Source organism: Phyllosticta citriasiana (genome assembly GCF_038021145.1).
Source record: "Phyllosticta citriasiana strain CBS 120426 chromosome Unknown IWZ02scaffold_8, whole genome shotgun sequence".
NCBI classification, from domain to species: Eukaryota; Fungi; Ascomycota; class Dothideomycetes; order Botryosphaeriales; family Phyllostictaceae; genus Phyllosticta; species Phyllosticta citriasiana.
Genome location: NW_027117285.1, coordinates 364,570 through 382,520, shown reverse-complemented (window position 1 = coordinate 382,520; position 17,951 = coordinate 364,570). Strand labels below are relative to the sequence as shown.

General features: G+C 56.4%; 7 protein-coding genes across 7 annotated transcripts; 4 read left to right on the top strand and 3 right to left on the bottom strand.

Moving 5' to 3' along the window:
* Window positions 1-53: 53 nt before the first annotated feature.
* On the bottom strand, window positions 54-1,583 carry IWZ02DRAFT_453963 (60S ribosomal protein eL32). The gene is made up of 4 exons (XM_066767689.1): window positions 1,474-1,583; window positions 929-1,053; window positions 706-827; window positions 54-647 (listed from the first exon to the last, which is right to left on the bottom strand). Exons 1-4 carry the CDS (start codon window positions 1,511-1,513, stop codon window positions 539-541), a joined length of 396 nt encoding a protein of 131 aa, XP_066621583.1. The 5' UTR covers window positions 1,514-1,583; the 3' UTR covers window positions 54-538.
* A 1,256-nt stretch (window positions 1,584-2,839) lies between these two features.
* IWZ02DRAFT_290852 (2-methylcitrate dehydratase) lies at window positions 2,840-4,793 on the bottom strand. Its single transcript, XM_066763786.1, has 3 exons — window positions 3,832-4,793; window positions 3,086-3,725; window positions 2,840-2,997 (listed from the first exon to the last, which is right to left on the bottom strand). Exons 1-2 carry the CDS (start codon window positions 4,637-4,639, stop codon window positions 3,187-3,189), a joined length of 1,347 nt encoding a protein of 448 aa, XP_066621582.1. The 5' UTR covers window positions 4,640-4,793; the 3' UTR covers window positions 2,840-2,997; window positions 3,086-3,186.
* A 941-nt stretch (window positions 4,794-5,734) lies between these two features.
* Window positions 5,735-7,822, top strand: IWZ02DRAFT_470125 (serine palmitoyltransferase-like protein 2; the record flags this gene model as incomplete). Its single annotated transcript, XM_066768774.1, has 1 exon — window positions 5,735-7,822. One exon carries the CDS (start codon window positions 5,735-5,737, stop codon window positions 7,820-7,822), a length of 2,088 nt encoding a protein of 695 aa, XP_066621581.1.
* A 1,929-nt stretch (window positions 7,823-9,751) lies between these two features.
* Window positions 9,752-11,431, top strand: IWZ02DRAFT_491331 (uncharacterized protein; the record flags this gene model as incomplete). The annotated part of the gene is made up of 1 exon (XM_066769734.1): window positions 9,752-11,431. The coding sequence occupies one exon, from the start codon at window positions 9,752-9,754 to the stop codon at window positions 11,429-11,431; it is 1,680 nt and encodes a 559-aa protein (XP_066621580.1).
* Window positions 11,432-12,546: 1,115 nt separating this feature from the next.
* IWZ02DRAFT_290784 (triosephosphate isomerase) lies at window positions 12,547-13,872 on the top strand. The gene is made up of 4 exons (XM_066763785.1): window positions 12,547-12,725; window positions 12,816-12,886; window positions 12,998-13,206; window positions 13,317-13,872. The coding sequence occupies exons 1-4, from the start codon at window positions 12,688-12,690 to the stop codon at window positions 13,740-13,742; spliced, it is 744 nt and encodes a 247-aa protein (XP_066621579.1). The 5' UTR covers window positions 12,547-12,687; the 3' UTR covers window positions 13,743-13,872.
* IWZ02DRAFT_453949 (mitochondrial 54S ribosomal protein mL43) lies at window positions 13,816-14,588 on the bottom strand. The gene is made up of 2 exons (XM_066767688.1): window positions 14,425-14,588; window positions 13,816-14,359 (listed from the first exon to the last, which is right to left on the bottom strand). Exons 1-2 carry the CDS (start codon window positions 14,461-14,463, stop codon window positions 13,982-13,984), a joined length of 417 nt encoding a protein of 138 aa, XP_066621578.1. The 5' UTR covers window positions 14,464-14,588; the 3' UTR covers window positions 13,816-13,981.
* Window positions 14,589-14,642: 54 nt separating this feature from the next.
* On the top strand, window positions 14,643-16,106 carry IWZ02DRAFT_290752 (U1 small nuclear ribonucleoprotein 70 kDa). The gene is made up of 4 exons (XM_066763784.1): window positions 14,643-15,034; window positions 15,088-15,215; window positions 15,262-15,364; window positions 15,469-16,106. Exons 1-4 carry the CDS (start codon window positions 14,779-14,781, stop codon window positions 16,074-16,076), a joined length of 1,095 nt encoding a protein of 364 aa, XP_066621577.1. The 5' UTR covers window positions 14,643-14,778; the 3' UTR covers window positions 16,077-16,106.
* The last annotated feature ends 1,845 nt before the right edge of the window (window positions 16,107-17,951 follow it).

The following is a 17,951-nucleotide window of genomic DNA, read 5'->3' as shown; positions in this document are numbered from 1 at the left end:
CGCCGGGCGGGTGTTGAGGCGGCGGGAGCGGGTTGTTTCTTGGCTAGAGGTCCGTCCGAAAGGAGACCAGAGGCTGTGCTAAGCGGGCTAACCGCATGCTTTACGGTAAGCTGCTGGCCCGTCACATGGCGCTGCTTCATGCGCCCTTCTCTACATACAATCATCTCAGTCTCCCTCCCCATGCGACACGTCAATTCTCACGGCATATCAACATGATCATGGCATAGCCTGAACGACTCCATTGCAGATCTGAGCGTACACATCCCGATTGCCTTCTGCCGTACCTCGAGCCCCAGTCACGTTTGCTGTTCCGGTCCAATCGTAGCCTTGGTCCATGCCGCAATCTCTATTGTTGATATTTCGACTGCAACCGATGTACGGCATTGGAGCTACAGCACTGTTCCCGATACGCCTGGCCAGCCATTTGAAATGAAGCTTTTTTCGTCATGTGGTGTGCGTACACACTGCTCTGCTTGTGCCTCAATCCGAGCAAAGACACCTAGACCTCATATCCGCGCCCCGCTGAAAAGAAACCCCATTACGACTGAGTCGTGATCTTGGCCTTGGCGTTCGTGACCTTAACACCGAGCTGCTTGGCCCTCTGGACGATCTCGACGCGCTTGCGAGCAGAAACGGCGTGGGCGATCCTGTTGCCGAGTTAGCAACCAATTTCTGCGCAACCCTTCATCTAACACCTAGACATACTCGGCGGCGTAGGTGCGGTGGTGCATGAGCAGAATGTCGACGTCACCAACGTTGTGGACGAGGAAGACCCTGTGGCCGGAGGGGATCATGTGGCGGGTCTTCTTGTTGGAGCCGTAACCAATCTATTGCAGACTTGTCAGTCTCTGTTTCTGATTTCCGTTCTTTCATTGATCTTCTTGTTCGTTTTCGGGTCCGGGCTCGTGCGTCGTCGAGGTTTCCGTACCTTGGGCATGACGGCCTGGCCGCTGAAGCGACGGCGCATGGCATTGTCGATACCCTTGGGCTTGCGCCACGAGGGGTCAACGCAGCGGAAACGGTCGCTCTGGTGCCTGTTGAAGCGCGCAGTGCCTGTTGGAAAGATGTGTTAGTAATGGGTTGATTGTGGACGTAGTCCGAAGGTTTGAACTAGAAGTTGAGAAGCAGATGTGGAAAAACATGTCCTCCCGTGCCAGGAACTTCAGATGCGATCTGTTACGGGGTACATGGATATAATGACTGAACAGGAGCCGTGGACAATCGCTGGAAAAGACACCTGGGCGCAAGTGATCATGAGAGACCGTAGACGCTCGTCATAGGCAAATGTCGCCCCAAAACCACGCGAAAAGTCCAGTGTTCAGATAAAATTCCCGGGTTTTGATTCTAACGCTTGTCCGACGGCTTCCAAGGGTGTATTGAGGGTTCGCAGTTTTGGTTTGTCCAAGGCATCGTGCAGGGCTCGTAGAATTCGCAGGGCAGGGCGCGAAACCGTGGGAAATGGCATCAACGTACGCTTCTTGACGATCGGAACGTGCTTCTTGGCGGCAACCATCTTGTCGACTGGGGGGGTTGGTGTCGTTGGGTGGTGAGGGAGGTTGTCGTCGGCGTCGTCAATATCGATTCTGGCCGCGATGCAAAATCCAAGTTTCGTGGGGCGACGCGAGCATGATCGGGACAACTTTCCTCCGCTCCGGCGTGGCAGTGGCAGCCAGGTGCCAGCGATCATGACCACCCGAACGCCACACACCTGGACTTCTTTTACCTGCATTCTACTTGCCTTTTATTTCTGCAGGCGATTTCAGTGTTCCAAATCTCTGACAATTGCCCATGCTCGCATCTATTGTTTCGAAGTCACCTATTGAAGCCCACGAATTCACTGCAGAAACTCTGAGCCCTGCCTTACATCACTCGGATGTCTACTGGTACATGATTTCTTCTCTGTGATGTCGGCTTCAACATTGATTCATCACTGGAGTCTCAGAAGAGGAGCATCAAAAAAGACTTTGAAATTAGCATGGGTAATCTAGCTGCAGTCCAATCTTTCGTTTCAAAAATCACAGTCCACACTACAGCAAACAAGGAGCTTTCTTACGGTTCAACAGACGACTGGCAAGGACCATTCAAGTTTCCCTAGTCCAGGATGCTAAAGAGGACTTTGGTGCCAAGTCGCGAAAGCTCTACCATTCTTTGTATGCCACGAATTTTGTGTATTCCAGACCCTTAGACGCTGAAGAGGGCAAATAATTCCACGACACAAGTCACAGACTGGCCGACTCAAGCACCTCGCACCCGAGGCACATCATCTCCCGCTACTTTTCGATACCTGATGGCCGCATCAGCTTCAGCAACAGCTCCGTCGACCCTCCGTCCAAATTTCAGGCCTTGTAATTTCCTTGCACTGAACACATCCGCAATGATGCCAATGCGCAGAACATCAAAGCGTCTCCGAGTGATTGAGCCCATGCTAGTAGGCAGGCCACCAAGACAGCTGCAGACTCGATACCGAGAACATGCGTGGGCAATCTCCATGCTCATTGGGCCATCTGCTGTTTCGCAAATGCGGCCTCTAATCTCGCTGTGAGCTTCATGAGAGATCAAACAGACAAATTCATGCCACATCGATCCGGCAGGCGGTGGCCCATATCACTTTCTGTCTCTCGATGCATCTTTCTCCTCCCAAGAGCGGGCCCGAGTACCCAGGCTGATCGACTGTGCGCGAGCAAAAGACTCATGAAGCATGGACGGATTCAGCGGCCACGCGGTCACAGCCATACGCCTGATACTTTCTCTGCTTAGACTTCAAAGCTGTCCTGTCCCCATTTTCTCATCTCATGACAGTCAATCTGATCGCCGTCTGTGATGGAGAATCAGCACAAACCCAAGGGTCAACATAATGCGGGGCGAGCCTCTCTTCAATCAATGGCCAAAAGCCCGTCGGAGACTTTTTTTCTGCGGGGGCAGCCACGAGCTTTGAGAGTATTGCAGTTCCTGCAGTAGCGGCAGGATCATGCAGCGGCGCACCACCACGATGCAAAACTACCTACAGTCAGACGGGAGCGGCTCGGAGTGAGCGTCGACAAAACTCTAAAGTGAACCATTTCTGACCTGAGCTGACTGCACTTACGCACGCAACCGCTTTGACTGACGGGAAGAGGACGCAGGGACAAAGGACACGCGAAATCACGAAAACCACACGCAACGCGCTTCGCACGCCGTGTACGTCTCTCAGTGCAAGGCTTCAGCAATCACACCCATATCTTGTGCGTCTTTCAAGCCCCAACAGACACGTGAAGCGTTCCTCGCGCCCTCGTCTCCCAAGACAGGCGTACACTGCTCGACAAACTTGGCCTCGAGCTGCTCGTTAGTCATGGGCACTCCGAGGCTGCCCACGGCGGGGCGCACATGCTTTTCGCTGACGGCGCCACTGCCGAAATCAACGCGCACACGCGCCTCGTCGGAGCGCAGAGACGCGTCGGGAGTCGCGTCGACCTTGTCGCGCAGGTGCATGACCGTCGGGTGAGCAGTTACTTCATCGGTAAACTGTGCCAGCCCGGCGCGGCCGAAAAGCAGGCCTACGGCGGCGCCGTGATGGACGCTGAATTTGGCTTCTAGGCCCGTCCGCGGGTTGCGTTTGCCCGTCAGCTCGAGAACTAGCGGGTGCACGGTAAGTTGGACGCTTTCGATGCGTGCGGCGTCGAGGTCTTGGTTGCTCGTTTCCTTGTGGATTTGAATGGCGCCGTCGATGGCGGGATGGATTACGATGCCTGTGGGATTTCATCAGCGTGTTCGGGGACTATATTTCTCGACTCTTCTTCCTCATTTTTTGCTTTTTCTCTCCGCCAAGGGATGAAAAGACGGTGTTGGATGTACCGCAAGGAAACGGCTTGAACGTGTTTTGTTCAGTCTCCCACGTGTGACCCAGCCGCTGGAGCACCGTTTCGAGCTTGTGTGAGGCGCCCACGACACTGGCCCATCCGCGCTTGGCCTCGAGCGACGCGAGGGAGCTGTCGTAGCCGTTGCTGGCGAGCATGGCGGCCAGCAGCCCGTTTTGCGCGGCGCGTCCCGGATGGAACGACTTGGTCATGCTGCCAAACTGCTCCCGCAGACCTGTGACCTGGGTTGAAGCAATGCCAATCGCCCACTGCATAGGCTGCACGTCGAGTTTGAGGAGTTTGGCCACGGCCACGGCCGCACCTATCGACCCTGCTGTGCCCGTGATGTGCCAGCCCACGTCGTAGTGGTCGGGATAGACTGCCAGGCCGACTTTGCAGGCAGCTTCGATGCCAGCGACCAAAGCTACAATGAAGTCCTTGCCGCTGACGGGACCAACATTTTGCATTTGCGCGGCGGCAAGCAGGGCCGAAGCTACTGGGCCGGCCGGATGGATGATAGTTGCCAAGTGTGTATCGTCATAGTTGTAGACGTGGCTGCTGATGCCATTGATGAGAGCGGCCGTTTGCGCATCCGTCTTGTCTGGCGAGCCAAGCATCGACGACGTTGGAGATCCGGCAAAGGTGGCCAAGGTCTTGCGTGCAATGGTGGTTGCTGAGTGAGGGCTGCCGCCTACAGCGCAGCCGGCCCAGTTGTGAAAAGAGCGCACGGCGGCTTCGACTACGGAGGCGGGCAGAGTGTCAAAGTCAAGGTTGATGGCCCAGGCGGCGAGGGTTTTGGTTGCCATGTCGTCGATTTCCTGAACAGGCAGGTCGAATGGTGGCCTCGATGGAGCAGCAGAAAAAAAAAGAGGGGCCCCCGCGGCAGACGGCGGAAGGGCAGCGGTGAGGCGTGTGAATTGCGTTGATGGGCAATGGCAAAGTCAGGCGGTAAGATGTTGATTTGTGTGGTGTCGTGGATATGATGGCATGACGCAGCGGCGAGCGGGGATGCCTTGGATTGAGGTCGTTCCGTCCATTGTCGCGAGCCGACGGGAACAGAGCTAAGAACCCTGAGGCGGTGTGCCCCTGACAGCCCGGCCGATGGCCTGCGATGGATGCGACGCGATGCGATGCGATGCGATGCGATGGCCTGGGAAGAGCGGGCTTATCACATACCACCCGGACGCCCGCCCGGCCCAGACGTGCAATTTCCATCCATTGCGCCCGTCATCCCCGGGCAGTCGTTTCTTTCTCTGCTCCGCGCTGCATCTCGTCGACATCTTTTATTTTCTTTTATTTTCGTTCCTCGCTCTGAACAGGTACATGTACTGTACCTAATCGGTGTGCGTCCGGCCTTCGTTCGGCTTGCCCTTGCCCTTGGCCGTGTACCTGCACTGCACCATCCATCTCTCGTCCCGACACACGCACCCCCAGACCCAGGGAACGCAGGCACCGCACCACGCCACATTTGCCGCCTCTGCCCCCAGCTCCGTACCACCCTCAACGTGGCTTTCCTTTTTCCTCTCAAGGGCTGATCACGACCTGACTTCACCGTCGCTGAGTCTGGGGAAAAAGGTATCTCCTTCCTTACTTCCCCCCCCCCCCCCCCCCCCCCGTGCATTCCGCTCTTGCCTCCGGCGCATCCGGCACAAATACACCTCCGCCAGTCTCCCCGCCGCGCAGAGCTCATCACGACCTTTTCCCTCGCCCACAACTCAGCCCTGCGTCACCGTGTTACTGACATTGATTACACAGTCGTCAGGGGAATAGGCGCCACTGCTGCAAATTTCACGCGCCTTGATTATCTCGGCCGGCCCCCTCTGCATCCTCGACCCCAAGAGCCAGCATCCGGAGCTTCCATCCGCTCTCCGTCCCTCTGGCCCCTGGTATCATCTTTTGCAATGCCTACCCGCTCGATAAACCTTTTTTCAAACAACTCCTCAATCTCCTCGCTCGACGAGAAGGCCTCCCGCCGCTCCTCCGTCTCCAAGAACAACAGATTTAGCGCCTTCTTCTCGTCGCCAAAGTCAAAGAGCCCCGACGCTGCTGCGCTCCAGGCCGCGCTTGCAGCCCAGCAGCAGGCAATCCTCAAGTCTCCTTCGCCTCAGCACATCAATTCCTCGACTCTGTCGCTACCGACCATTTGCCTGTCCACGGCGACCGGCGAAAAGCACGACGGCACCAAGATGGAAGATCCGGCCACAACAACGACGACGACGACAACAACAACAACCACCACTGTGCCCATGACAACAACCTTGTTCCAGCCGCCTTCGCCAGAGGAGGCGCGCCGCATTGCCAAGCAACACGCCGAGTTTGCGCCTCTCGCCTCCAAGGACCATTTGTACTCGAGCAAGTTTCTCGAGGACCATTTCCCCGACCCGATAGAAGACGAGCCGCCGTATTACTTTCTCCTCACGACGTACATTAGCTACCTGATCCTGATCATTTTCGGCCACGTTCGTGATTTCTTCGGAAAGAGATTCAAGCAAGACAACTACAAGCATTTGCGAGCTCAAGATGGATATGCGCCCTTGAACAGCGATTTCGACAACTTCTACGTCAGGCGTCTAAAGATGCGCATCAATGATTGCTTTGCTAGACCAATCACCGGCGTTCCGGGACGCTACATTAATCTGCTCGATCGCACATCGGACGACTACAACAACACCTTCAAGCTGACTGGCACGACAACCGAGACCCTGAATCTGAGCTCATACAACTACCTTGGCTTTGCCCAGTCGGAGGGCCCGTGCGCCGACGCTGTGGAGGAGGGCATCAAGAGGTACGGCGTGAGTCTGTGCAGCCCGCGCGCCGACGTCGGTACCAACAACCTGCACGTCGAGGTCGAGGACCAGATTGCCAAGTTTGTGGGCAAGCCCTCGGCCATGGTGTTTTCCATGGGCTTCGTGACAAACGCTACTACTTTTCCGGCGCTGGTTGGCAAGGGGTGTCTGCTTATCTCTGATGAACTGAACCACTCCTCAATCCGGTTTGGTTCTAGACTGTCCGGAGCCATGATTGTGATGTTCAAGCACAACAACATGAAGGATCTCGAGCGCGTCTTGAGGGACGCCATTTCCAACGGACAGCCCCGGACACACCGCCCCTGGAAGAAGATTCTCGTTGCCGTCGAGGGCCTGTACTCCATGGAAGGCACCATTTGCAATTTGCCGTCGATGATTCAACTCAAGAGAAAATACAAGTTCCACCTCTTTGTCGACGAAGCTCACTCGATCGGTGCGCTGGGTCCCAATGGCCGCGGAGTCTGCGATTATTTTGGGGTTGATCCTGCCGAAGTCGACGTTCTTATGGGGACCCTGACCAAGTCATTTGGCGCCAACGGTGGCTACATTGCGGCAGAGAAGCACATCATAGACAAGCTGCGTGTTTCAAACGCTTGCAACGTCTACGGAGAAGCGCCTTCGCCACCGGTCATCATTCAGATTCAAAGCGCTTTGAAGCTTATGAATGGCGAGCTCATGCCTGGCCAGGGCGAAGAACGCTTGCAAAGACTCGCGTTCAACTCCCGGTACCTTCGCCTCGGTCTTAAGCGCCTCGGATTCATTGTTTACGGTCACGACGACTCGCCCATCGTCCCAGTCATGCTCTACAATCCTGCAAAAATGCCTGCCTTCTCGCACGAGATGCTGAAGCGAAAGATTTCTGTTGTCGTCGTTGGCTATCCCGCCACTCCGCTCGTCTCGTCTCGAGCTCGCTTCTGTGTCTCTGCCGCGCACAACAAAGACGACCTGGACCGCATGCTCGCGGCTTGTGACCAGGTGGGCGACATTCTCCAGCTCAAGTTTTCCAGCGGCATCGCGGGCGGTGCTGCTCCTATGCCTGACGGCATGATCAACGAAGAAGAGTATCAAATTAGACAGGAGATGGAAAGAACGGGCAAGATGCCACCGGCGAACCCGCCAAGGTGGTCACTCGGGGAGGTAATCAAGCGAGGAGTTGAGGACGTCAAGATGCCATTGAGATGAGCAAACTTCTCGGAGTAGTGCTCTCTCCCATAATCTCTGCGCGCCCATGGCGTGGCATACTCGGCTCGACGTCCAACTTTGGAGCAATTGGCTCGCGCTCTCGCTCTCGCTGGTTCGGTCGTGCATCATTATCGTCTGATTCAGAATCATAGACAGCGCGCTGCTTCATGTTTCGACGCATGTTCCTCTCTATTCTGTAACGATAGCCTTTCCCTTGTCCGATTGGCGAAATTTCCTTGAAAGGCGCCTTCCCCCCTTTTCCCTCTTCGCCATTTTCATTCTTCGTCTTCTTTTCGTCGTCGTCATCAGTCATGATACCTGAGCAGCCAGCAGCCCTCGCCGCACGTAATGCATTCGTCAGGTCAAATCCACTACTAGTACTACAACAACTCAATTGTAGCATCGAATTTTTGATCCCTCACCTGTTCCTCACATTCTGCGGTAAAGATGTATTGATTGGGGGCCGGCCAGCACAGAATTACTATGCTGGATGGTGGTCGGCGGTTACTGCTTTCGGGACCCCGATTGTGGAAATGCCATGGCTGAGGCGAGCAGGCAAAGCGCTGATGAATATCAATTTAATGCTTAGAAGGCGTGCGTGTGTGCGTCCATTCTACCTTGCACCTCTTGTACACATCGACCTGTTCCATTGGCTCCGTGGAATCGGCCAGGCGTCTCGCTTAAATTGACAGACTCGGTGTTTTGGGACTGCTCGTCGCGCCTCATCACCGACCGCTCACTTACTGCACGCGTCGAGGACGGCACGAAGACTCATATGTAACACGCGGACGATTGATTGACCATTCCACGCGCTGCACTGCGTCGTTTTCGTGCCGCGATGACGAAAACTTGACAAAACGCAGCCAGCCTGCCTGCCAGCCCGCCAGCTCCGTCGTCCCCAGCCGTTTTCTCCTCTCTCGTCGGCCTCATCTATCCATGAGTGGCCGGCTGGCCGGCTGGCTGGCTGACTGAGTGACTGACTTGAGTCTCTGCAGACGCACACACACGCGCGCGCGCGCGCGCGCGTCTGACAGCACTGCGCTGCGCTACGCTGCGCTGCACTCGTGCGGCGAGGCAGACAGACGCCACACGACCGTCTCACTGGCGGATGCTACCGCCTCTCGCGCTTTTACCGGCCAAGACGCAGTGCGATTGGGAGTGCGCCGAGTGTGCGAGGCGGACCACGGTGCTCTGCATTTGATTCGTGCTGCTCTGCATTCGCTTCGCGCGCTATCTTGCGGGTTTCCAGTGCCCTGGCTGCATCTGTTTGATTTAATGTGGTTTGGTATGGTGCGGTAGCCTTGCACGCACACACACACGCATCTCCGCGCGATGGGTTTTTGCGCGGTTATGGGGGTGCGAGAACAGGGCGTGCACTCGTTGAGCTCACCGGCCACACTTTGATGGCGTGCGCATTGACAAGGGGTTTTCTGATTGGTTGGTTTGGTCGGCAAGTGATAGTTGTCTGGAGTGAGGGGAAAAGGCAGGGCGAGATGTGCAAGTTTCCAAGTCTGATGCGGTGGACTTGAGGAGCAAGATTGGGGAAAGAGAGGCCTCGTTGCATGAGGCCGGGAGATCATGAGTGCGCATTTTGGCATTCAACACTTGTTAAGCTGTTCGAAGACGTCAGGGTCCGATGTTGCGGCACCGTGGGAGGAGAGAACTGTGAGAGAGAAGATCAGTGCTTAAATACTCAAGCTTCACTCTCATGTGCTCCTGCCCAAGGCCTCATGTCCTCCTGCATTCTCAAACTCCATTTCTTCCGGCTTTCATGTATCACACTGCATGACCGTCCACTCGTCCTTGGTCCCTTGAGCTTCTTGGTCGCATGGTTACGCCACAATCACACACACAGCCCAAACGAACCCCCACACGGGCCAAACGCTCGTCTCCTGCCACTGGAATAGAGTGTCGACTCACTCACTCACCATGGGCCCACTCGTCAACGGCGACTTCGAATCCAGGGGAAACGGGCGGCCCCAGGCCAACACACACCTCCCCCTGTCCAGCCCCCACCCCATCACCAACAAAACCACCTTCCACGGCTGGTACTTCCGGCGCGCCAGCTCGCCCGGCTCGCCCACAACGTGGACGCGCTACCACAAAGTGCCCATGGCATACAGCTCAGACGAGCTAGGTCGCATGGTCCGCCAATCGCTCGCCGCCACTGCCAAAGCCAAACGTCCGGCCAGGAGCGCTGCTGAGCAGTACCACCTTTTAGGTGACCACAAGAAGGACATGGTTGATGAGCTGATTGGCGATGTGAGGAGCCGGGAAAATTGTCCGGGGGACGTGTGGACGCTGGCGTGCGTGACGCAGGATGCGCGGCCTGTGGTTAAGAGGAGCGGCAGGGGGAGAGGGGAGTTGGTGAGGACGGAAGATGCGAGGCAGGTGGATGTGATTTTGAAGAGAGAGGTGGATCGGGATGCTGGTCCGAGGATGGTGCAAAGGGAAGATTCGCCCGTCGACGCTGCAGCACACGTTTCTCATCCAGTCCACTCGGCGAGCCCTGTCGATGTCGATGGACTTCCACCTCTGGACGACCACGCTCTCAGGCCGAAGGGAATCTTGAAGTCGTCGAAGCCGCCGGCTCCTGCACTTCCTCCTTATCCAACCGACGATGGCGAAAGGGTCGATTATCCGCCAGTGTTTCCGCCGGCCGTACAGCCTCCGCCTCCTATTCCATTGGACTCGAGTGGTGGATTTCCGCCGCCGCCTCCTCCAACTCAGCCTGGAGCCAGACACGCAGTCCTTCCGGGAAGAGCCCCTGAATCACCGCGAGCCAAAATGCCGAATCCTCCCTATCCGCCATCGCCACCGCCGATTCCCTCAGTGCCTGTCACCAGCAGGCCGTCTGCAAGAAAAGTCGAGGAAACACAACGACAAGCCAAAGACCGAACAAGGGTCCAGCCAGCTACCATGCTGGATCTCGTCGACACCGATTCTTCCGACTCTGAGGACGACCTACCTCCCCCTCCTCCGCCTATGCCACAACCCAAAACGGCAAAACACGACCGCTCTTCACGGTCCACTGCGTACGAATTCCGCTCACAAACGGCCCAGCCGGCCAGAACCCCTCGGCAGCAAAGACATCGCGCCTCAAAGCGCGATAGCTCCAATCCAAACATCGTCAACATCACCATGCCCGACGTTCCCAGTTCTAGGCGGGCACCTCGCGAGCGCGGTCGTCGCCGCAGTCGCAGTCGCAGTAGGAGTAGGAGCATCGAGTCGCTCTCCGTCAGAAGCAAGAGGAGCACCCAATCTTCCCGCTCGCGCAATAGCCGCCGTTCGTCTTCAACGGTAAGCACGCGTGTCCGGACTATATTGTCAAGCACTGCGAGCGAGGGCTACGATTCGCCGCCGCCGCCGCCGTCGGCGTCGCGCTCGCCGCGGAAGGACGATGACGATGCAGCCGTATACATTCGTGTGCCACTGCGCAGGGAAGAGAGGCGCAGACGCAGAAGCAGAAGTAGAGATGGGAGTAGGAGCAGAGACGTGTACCGCTGGCCCCCCCATCCTCCACGCCAACACCAACGCCAGCGTTCGCCGTCGCCATTGCCGCACCACGGGAGCCGATACTACCACGACAACGGCTCTGGAGCGCTGTAAACTGTTAATTATGGCCATGATAGGCGCGACTACCCGCCGCCCTCGCGGCTGCTTGCGCGGTCTGGGCAGTTCTATCGTGGTAGGCTGGCGCCGCAGATGCTGGCTTTGCCGGTCACAGCGCCGCGGCCTCCTCATCGGCATGCAGATACTCGATTTCAGGCGCAGCTTCGCGGTCAACCTCTGGCATATGAGGAATGGGTTTGGCAAACGCCGCCGGAGTGCAGGGAAGGCGAGGTGAGTGCTGCAAGAAGAGTTCCTGTGGTACGAGAGAGACGGGCGAGAAGGTCAAAAAGTGGGAGCAGGAGTAGAAGCAGAAGTAGGAGTAGAGTGACCTATGTACGGCGCGAGCGGCAGCGCGAGACTGACTTGAGGCCGCGGTCGTGGTCAAGACAGCGCAGAAATGGAGTATGGATAGCGTCTGTTGACGCTGAGCAGGGGGCGATGTGGCCGTGGGGCGTGAATAGGCAGGGGCAGGGAAGGAGAGAGGGGGTTTTGCCAAGGGGTATACATGTGAGGTAACTGAAGGGTCCCGTCTGCGCTATTTTCGAGTATCCTTGGGTGCATCACCTCTCCTACAACTATGCATCGTCTCTGCCCGCCGTAAACAAAAATTCAAACAATCGAAACGGTCCATTTCTGAGATGAATTAAATTCATTGGCCCTGGTACAATTGGTTGAAATGATGGCGGAGATGCTGCGAGGAACAATCTTCCATTCGACCACTCAGTTGCCCATTTGCTTCGGAGACGGCGTCTACAACGGAGGTCCGTCAGCATATATCGGTTGAGCTCGCATGACGATATCGGCCAAGGTCCACTGAGCTCGCGCCAGCTCAGCTGGTTGGGCGCTTGGCTGTACAGGATATGTATTGTACCGGCGCGTTGCAGTTGCAGAAAGGGCCGGGGAAAAGAGATCAAGAGGCCAGCGGACTTCGTTGCGCGACTAGGTACAAGAGCAGACAGAGGGACCAGCATGAAGCAGCAGCTGAGACAGAGAAAAGGGTCGACGCAGGAATGATGAGCTGTCTGGCCGCTAAACGCGGGTTCGCCGCGACTCGGCCGTTGTGCCCCTCGCCGTGCCCCGCCTATGACGCCTGAAAAGACATCTCACATCATAGCAGCACAGGCACCGTGTCCGAAACTTCTTCGTCCTCTTAAAACCTCTCTGGCCTCCGTCCCTTGCTCTTCCATCTCTCCAGACATTCAAGATACCCCAATCCCTCTTCCCCACACATCAATCACCCACAACCCGCCAAAATGCCTCGCCAATTCTTCGTCGGTGGAAACTTTAAGATGTACGTCGAATGCTGCTTGCTCTCTGCACTCTGGCCACGGCAATTGGGCCAGGTCCATCTCCGTGGCATGAGCTGACGCTTGTCTCGCAGGAACGGGACTATCAAGTCCATCACCGACATAGTCAACAACCTCAACAACGCCAAGCTGGACCCCAACGTCGGTGAGTTTAGTCCAACGACTAGCTACGGAAACCCCTCACCGCATTCCTGGCACTGTATACAACGGTGCATTGGGGGGGGGGGGACAGAGTGAGCTGACAGGGACATTACAGAGGTCGTCGTTGCCCCGTCTTCGCTGTACCTTTTGCTCGTCCGCGAGCACCTCCGCAAGGAGATTGAGGTCGCGGCCCAGAACGTCTACGACAAGCCCAACGGTGCCTTCACCGGCGAGATCTCGGTTGAGCAGCTCAAGAGCTCTGGCATCAACTGGACGCTGCTGGGCCACTCGGAGCGTCGGGTCATTCTCCAGGAGGACGACAAGGTACGTGACGATCACTTCCCCGCCCCAGACAAAGCTCGGATCAAATGGAACAGTAGCACAAGCAAAGACGGAAGATTTCGAGGACATGAATGCTAACCAATTGCACACAGTTCGTCGCCAGCAAGACCAAGGCCGCTCTCGACGGCGGCGTGAGCGTCATCCTCTGCTGCGGCGAAAGCCTCGAGCAGCGCGAGGCCGGCAAGACGATCGAGGTCGTCAACAACCAGCTCAAGGCCGTTGCCGCCGAGATCAAGGACTGGTCCAAGATCGTCATTGCCTACGAGCCCATCTGGGCCATTGGCACGGGCAAGGTCGCCACGACCGAGCAGGCCCAGGAGGTCCACGCCGCCATCCGCGAGTGGCTCAAGAAGGACGTCTCGCCCGAGGTTTCCGACAACACCAGGATCATCTACGGCGGCTCCGTCAGCGAGAAGAACTGCAAGGAGCTCGCCAAGCAGCCCGACGTCGACGGCTTCCTCGTCGGTGGCGCCAGCTTGAAGCCCGCGTTTGTCGACATCATCAACTCGAACCAGTAGTCGGGCAAAATTGCGTCCGTAGTCACGAGATATGTGTAGAGAAACGGCTTTGATGGCATTTCAAATACCAATACATTTCCTTGCAACCATGTTTTGCGACTCGCGTAGAGCCATTGAGCCAGTCTCCCGATGTTCCGACTTTTGATCCATGATATTCGCGAACCCTGTAGACGCCGTCCAACCCTGTACAATGCTCTGATTTCCCGAGGCTTCCTTTTCCACACAATGCCCCCCATCTGTTAGATCTGATATCTCGCCCCATGGAACGGACTCCAGATGCCTCTGACGCTCTCGTTCATACTCTTGACGGGCTTGTTGGTCTGGCGTTTGTTGATGGTGCCGGACGAATCGCGCAGCAGCTCAGCCTTCATCAAGATCTGGTTCGGGTCCAGCTTCTTGACGCAAATGGCCCTCTTCTGGTTGTTGACGTAGTGGCCCTTGATGACGGGGTGCTTGTTCGGCCGGGGCGACACGGTGATTTCAATCTCAGGGTTCGCTTTGGCAAAGGCAGGCAGCTTTTGCTGGAGAAAGGTGATCATGCCCTTGGAAGATCCGGCCCAGTCGCAGTAGTGGAAGTCGAGCCGCTTGCATTGCTTGATGAAGGCGCCGACGCCGTTCTATGTATGCGCACACGTTAGTCATTGGCGTACTTTGCGGTCGTGGTCGGGTCGCAACGACGCACCTGGCTCTGGGCCACGGCCTTGAGCGTACCGAGAGGCATCTTGACGGGTGATGGGCGGCGCGACTGGTGGCTATGCCGCTGTCTGGAGATGGTGCTAGCCGTGGTGTTTTCGGAATCCTGCCACTGCTCACCGCCTTCAGCCTGGTCACGTGGTGGTTCGCGCGTCCGGGGCTGAGCTCTGGATTCCTTCGCCGGAGCGCGCAGGGCAGCTTCCCACTCAAGAACGTCAACACCATTCCAACCATCTTCTTCTCTCGTCCCTCGCCCGTCCTCACACCGCGGACGCATTCGCGGCCGCTCCCGACGAGGACCCTTGCCATCGGTTCGAGACGGAGCACAACACCTTGACCGACCATGACGGACAAGCTGCCCCCCAACCTGCTCGCGCTTTTTGCGCCGCGCCCTCCGCTTCGCTACCTGCCGCCTTCCGACCACGCGCCCGAGCAACGCAAGACGGCAAACATTGATGGCGTGGGCCAGTACCTGCAGGCGCTTAAGGAACACGACGACCACTACGTCCCAACCGAGAGCTGGCTTCAGCGCAAGGATCGCATCAAGCAAGAGAGGAAGGAAAAGGTGGCCAAGACGCTGACCGATGGCGTTGCTAGCTGTATGTCTACCGGGTGGCTTTCTGAAATTGGGACGTGGGCTAACATTTACAAGTCAAACCTGCGGACGATCCAAACATCAAGGGTGATCCATTTCGCACGCTGTTTGTGGCGCGCCTTTCGTACGACGTGGAGCCCAAAGACCTGGAGAGGGAATTTGGCCGCTTTGGCCCCATCGAAAGGGTATGTGCATTGGAGCTGCTCCGTGACCTATTCTGACGCGTCGCAGATTCGCCTCGTCCAAGACACGACTGCTCCCGAGGACGCGCCCAAGAAGAAGAAGAACCGCGGATACGCCTTCATCGTGTATGAGCGTGAGAAGGACATGAAGGGTAAAGCATCCTCAATCATCATCATCATCCCCCCGTTTCTCCCCAGCTTCCCAAGGTAAAGGTCTTTTGTATCACTAACCCAGTTGCTTTACCAAACCTTACAGCCGCCTACAAGGAAACCGACGGAATTCGCATCAAAGACCGCAAGGTATTGGTAGACGTTGAACGTGGCCGCACCGTGTCTGGCTGGCGCCCGCGCCGTCTTGGAGGAGGTCTCGGCGGACGTGGATACACCAAGGCCGTCCCGGCAAGGCCTTCTGGTCCAGGATTTGGCCCGCCAGCTGGACCGGGCGGTTTCAGAGGTGGATACGGCGGCGGCATGCGCGGAGGTCGTGGCGGCTTCCGTGGTGGATTCGACCGAGGCGGATTTCGCGGTGGGTATGGCGGCCGCTCTGGAGGTGGCTACCAGTCTAACGGCTGGGGCGGAGGCGCTCCTGAAGGCGCACCTGCTGGTCCTCGTGGAAGATCGGGTGGGTATGGCTCTGGTGGGTATGGAGGCCGCGACGGAGGACACGGCGGCAGTCGGTTTGACGACAGAGACCGCGGTGCCAGCGGCAGCAACCGTGAGCCAGTGGGCTCGAGACGCGACCACGGGTACCGTGACCGTGACCGCGATGGTGGGTATGGCAGAGACAGAGACGACTATCCTCGCAAGCGCGGCTACGAAGGAGGCGACAGCTACGGCGACTCAAGGAGCAAACGCCGCTACTAAAACAAGCCCAACAAACAACAAGCCCAAAGCCTTAAACCTAAATGAAAGGGGGTTGTCGATCAAGAAGGGCAGCCTCCAGTCCTCGTCTTTCGCGGCCACACCGGTTTTTTTCCTCCTGTCTGGCACGGGTTTGTTGCAAAAAGGTTACCCTTTTTTCTCTGTTGTCCTCCTCTTTTCTCCAAAACCATCTCTCGTCTCCAAAGCCCCCCCTTCATCAACAAGGGTAAGCTACTACTACTACTACCACTACGTCATCTGCGATATCCGTCTGAACCGACACATCCATACATACAAACATGCTGGGGCAGGCTGCCATCAATCATCCGCCTCCCTAGCCAACAAAATTAAAATCATGGTGTGCGGCCAAGGAAGGCCTCTCATGTCAACAACAATCCGAATGCTCTCTGACTCACCCGGACGGACGCTTTGACAGGAACGTCTTTTGGGTCTGGTAAGCGTGCAGAAGAACCATGCATATGTACTTTTGTTTTTTTGATAAGCCGAGACGAGACGGTGACGGGACGGGCCCCCGTTTGATTTGCATCAATTGACGGTAGAATCGGTCGGTAGCGACTTGGATGAATGAAGGCAAATGATGACGATGAAGGTGATAAACCTAGGAATGACCACTGGCTCAGTATTGCATACCTACCTATATCAGCTACGGACTTGGTTGCTCTGGACTGCGCTGCTCTGCCTAACCCAACCCAAGCGCATCGGTCCGTCTGTCCGTCTGTCTACCCATCTATCTACCTGCCGCTATAGATGAAGCGGCGGCGCTGCCAGCTGCTGCCGTTTAAGAAATCCCGGATGGATGCATGGATGCATGGATGGAGAAGACAGCAAGCAACCCTGCGAGAACCACCCCACCCCGCTACAGATCTATCAGTCCGTCCGTCCGTCCGTACATGCTGAAAGCCAGAGCAAGCCTGAGAAGTTCAGCACGTGTGTGTGGACTAATAAGATGGAAAGATGCCTAGAGACCCTGCCTAGTGCCCCTTTCCTAGGCCGCGAATGAAGTTGGCTTTGGAGAAGGAATGGTAGGGGGGGTTTTGCCTGGCTACCTTCAAATACCTACGTACCAACTGTAGCAACTCACGGAATGATCAATTTTATTTTATTCTATAGCTAGCATTAAGTTCTAGATAAAATTTTAAAGTCTTTTTTCTTTTCTCTTCTCTTATACCTACACATTGTATCCTAGTAATAAATATCTTACTATTTTATCGCACATCTATTTTCCACCTCATTTTTTTTTTTCCCTTTCTTCTTCCTTCTATATACCATTATTTCTTGAACACTCCTGTTTTTTCCACCAATTTTCCTACTCTTTCTCCCATCTTGATTAATTGACGAGCAGCGCACTCCCGTCTTAACCATGAAATACCGCCGAAACAAGCCCGTCTCTACTCGTCTTGACGTCAGTCAGGCCCAGTGCGTCCGTAAGTACCTATGGCAGATATGTACTCATGTCACACAGCAGCAGTCCGGCGGTTTCTCTCTCTCTCTCTCTCGCAATCGCCGAAATAAATTAACTAGCTCCGATATCGTACCTAGATACGCACTTTGACCGCCTCACGTGCGATGGGACGCTGTAGCTTCCTTCCTTGCGTCCAAACTCTTTTCTTTTACCTCGCACCTCGCCGAAATTCTTCTGTTCACCTACTCGCTCGCACGCTCTCATACCGCTCCATCCTCCCCTCCTCCCGTCCATCCGTCCTTCCATCTGTCCACCTGTCCGTCTGTCCGTCGGCTGCGCTCGCCGATGCCTCGTCCGCTCCTATCAACAGACCGCTGACGCGCGCCATACCGTCGTCCCTAGCCAACTGCCCAATGATCCAACGGCTCAACGGCTCGACACAGTTGCTCGACGGG

Excerpts from the sequence above, each read along its gene's own strand:
- IWZ02DRAFT_453949 (XM_066767688.1), bottom strand. The coding sequence starts at position 14,463 with ATGCCTCTCGGTACGCTCAAGGCCGTGGCCCAGAGCCAG. Across the intron at positions 14,360-14,424 it reads AGGCCGTGGCCCAGAGCCAG|AACGGCGTCGGCGCCTTCAT; the intron begins GTGCGTCGTTGC and ends GCGCATACATAG.
- IWZ02DRAFT_290784 (XM_066763785.1), top strand. The coding sequence starts at position 12,688 with ATGCCTCGCCAATTCTTCGTCGGTGGAAACTTTAAGAT. Across the intron at positions 12,726-12,815 it reads GTCGGTGGAAACTTTAAGAT|GAACGGGACTATCAAGTCCA; the intron begins GTACGTCGAATG and ends CTTGTCTCGCAG. Across the intron at positions 13,207-13,316 it reads TTCTCCAGGAGGACGACAAG|TTCGTCGCCAGCAAGACCAA; the intron begins GTACGTGACGAT and ends AATTGCACACAG.
- IWZ02DRAFT_290752 (XM_066763784.1), top strand. The coding sequence starts at position 14,779 with ATGACGGACAAGCTGCCCCCCAACCTGCTCGCGCTTTTTGCGCCGCGC. Across the intron at positions 15,035-15,087 it reads GACCGATGGCGTTGCTAGCT|TCAAACCTGCGGACGATCCA; the intron begins GTATGTCTACCG and ends AACATTTACAAG. Across the intron at positions 15,365-15,468 it reads GCGTGAGAAGGACATGAAGG|CCGCCTACAAGGAAACCGAC; the intron begins GTAAAGCATCCT and ends CAAACCTTACAG.
- IWZ02DRAFT_290852 (XM_066763786.1), bottom strand. The coding sequence starts at position 4,639 with ATGGCAACCAAAACCCTCGCCGCCTGGGCCATCAACCTTGACTTTGAC. Across the intron at positions 3,726-3,831 it reads GTTCAAGCCGTTTCCTTGCG|GCATCGTAATCCATCCCGCC; the intron begins GTACATCCAACA and ends GAAATCCCACAG.
- IWZ02DRAFT_453963 (XM_066767689.1), bottom strand. The coding sequence starts at position 1,513 with ATGGTTGCCGCCAAGAAGCACGTTCCGATCGTCAAGAAGC. Across the intron at positions 828-928 it reads GCCAGGCCGTCATGCCCAAG|ATTGGTTACGGCTCCAACAA; the intron begins GTACGGAAACCT and ends AGTCTGCAATAG. Across the intron at positions 648-705 it reads CACCGCACCTACGCCGCCGA|GATCGCCCACGCCGTTTCTG; the intron begins GTATGTCTAGGT and ends ACTCGGCAACAG.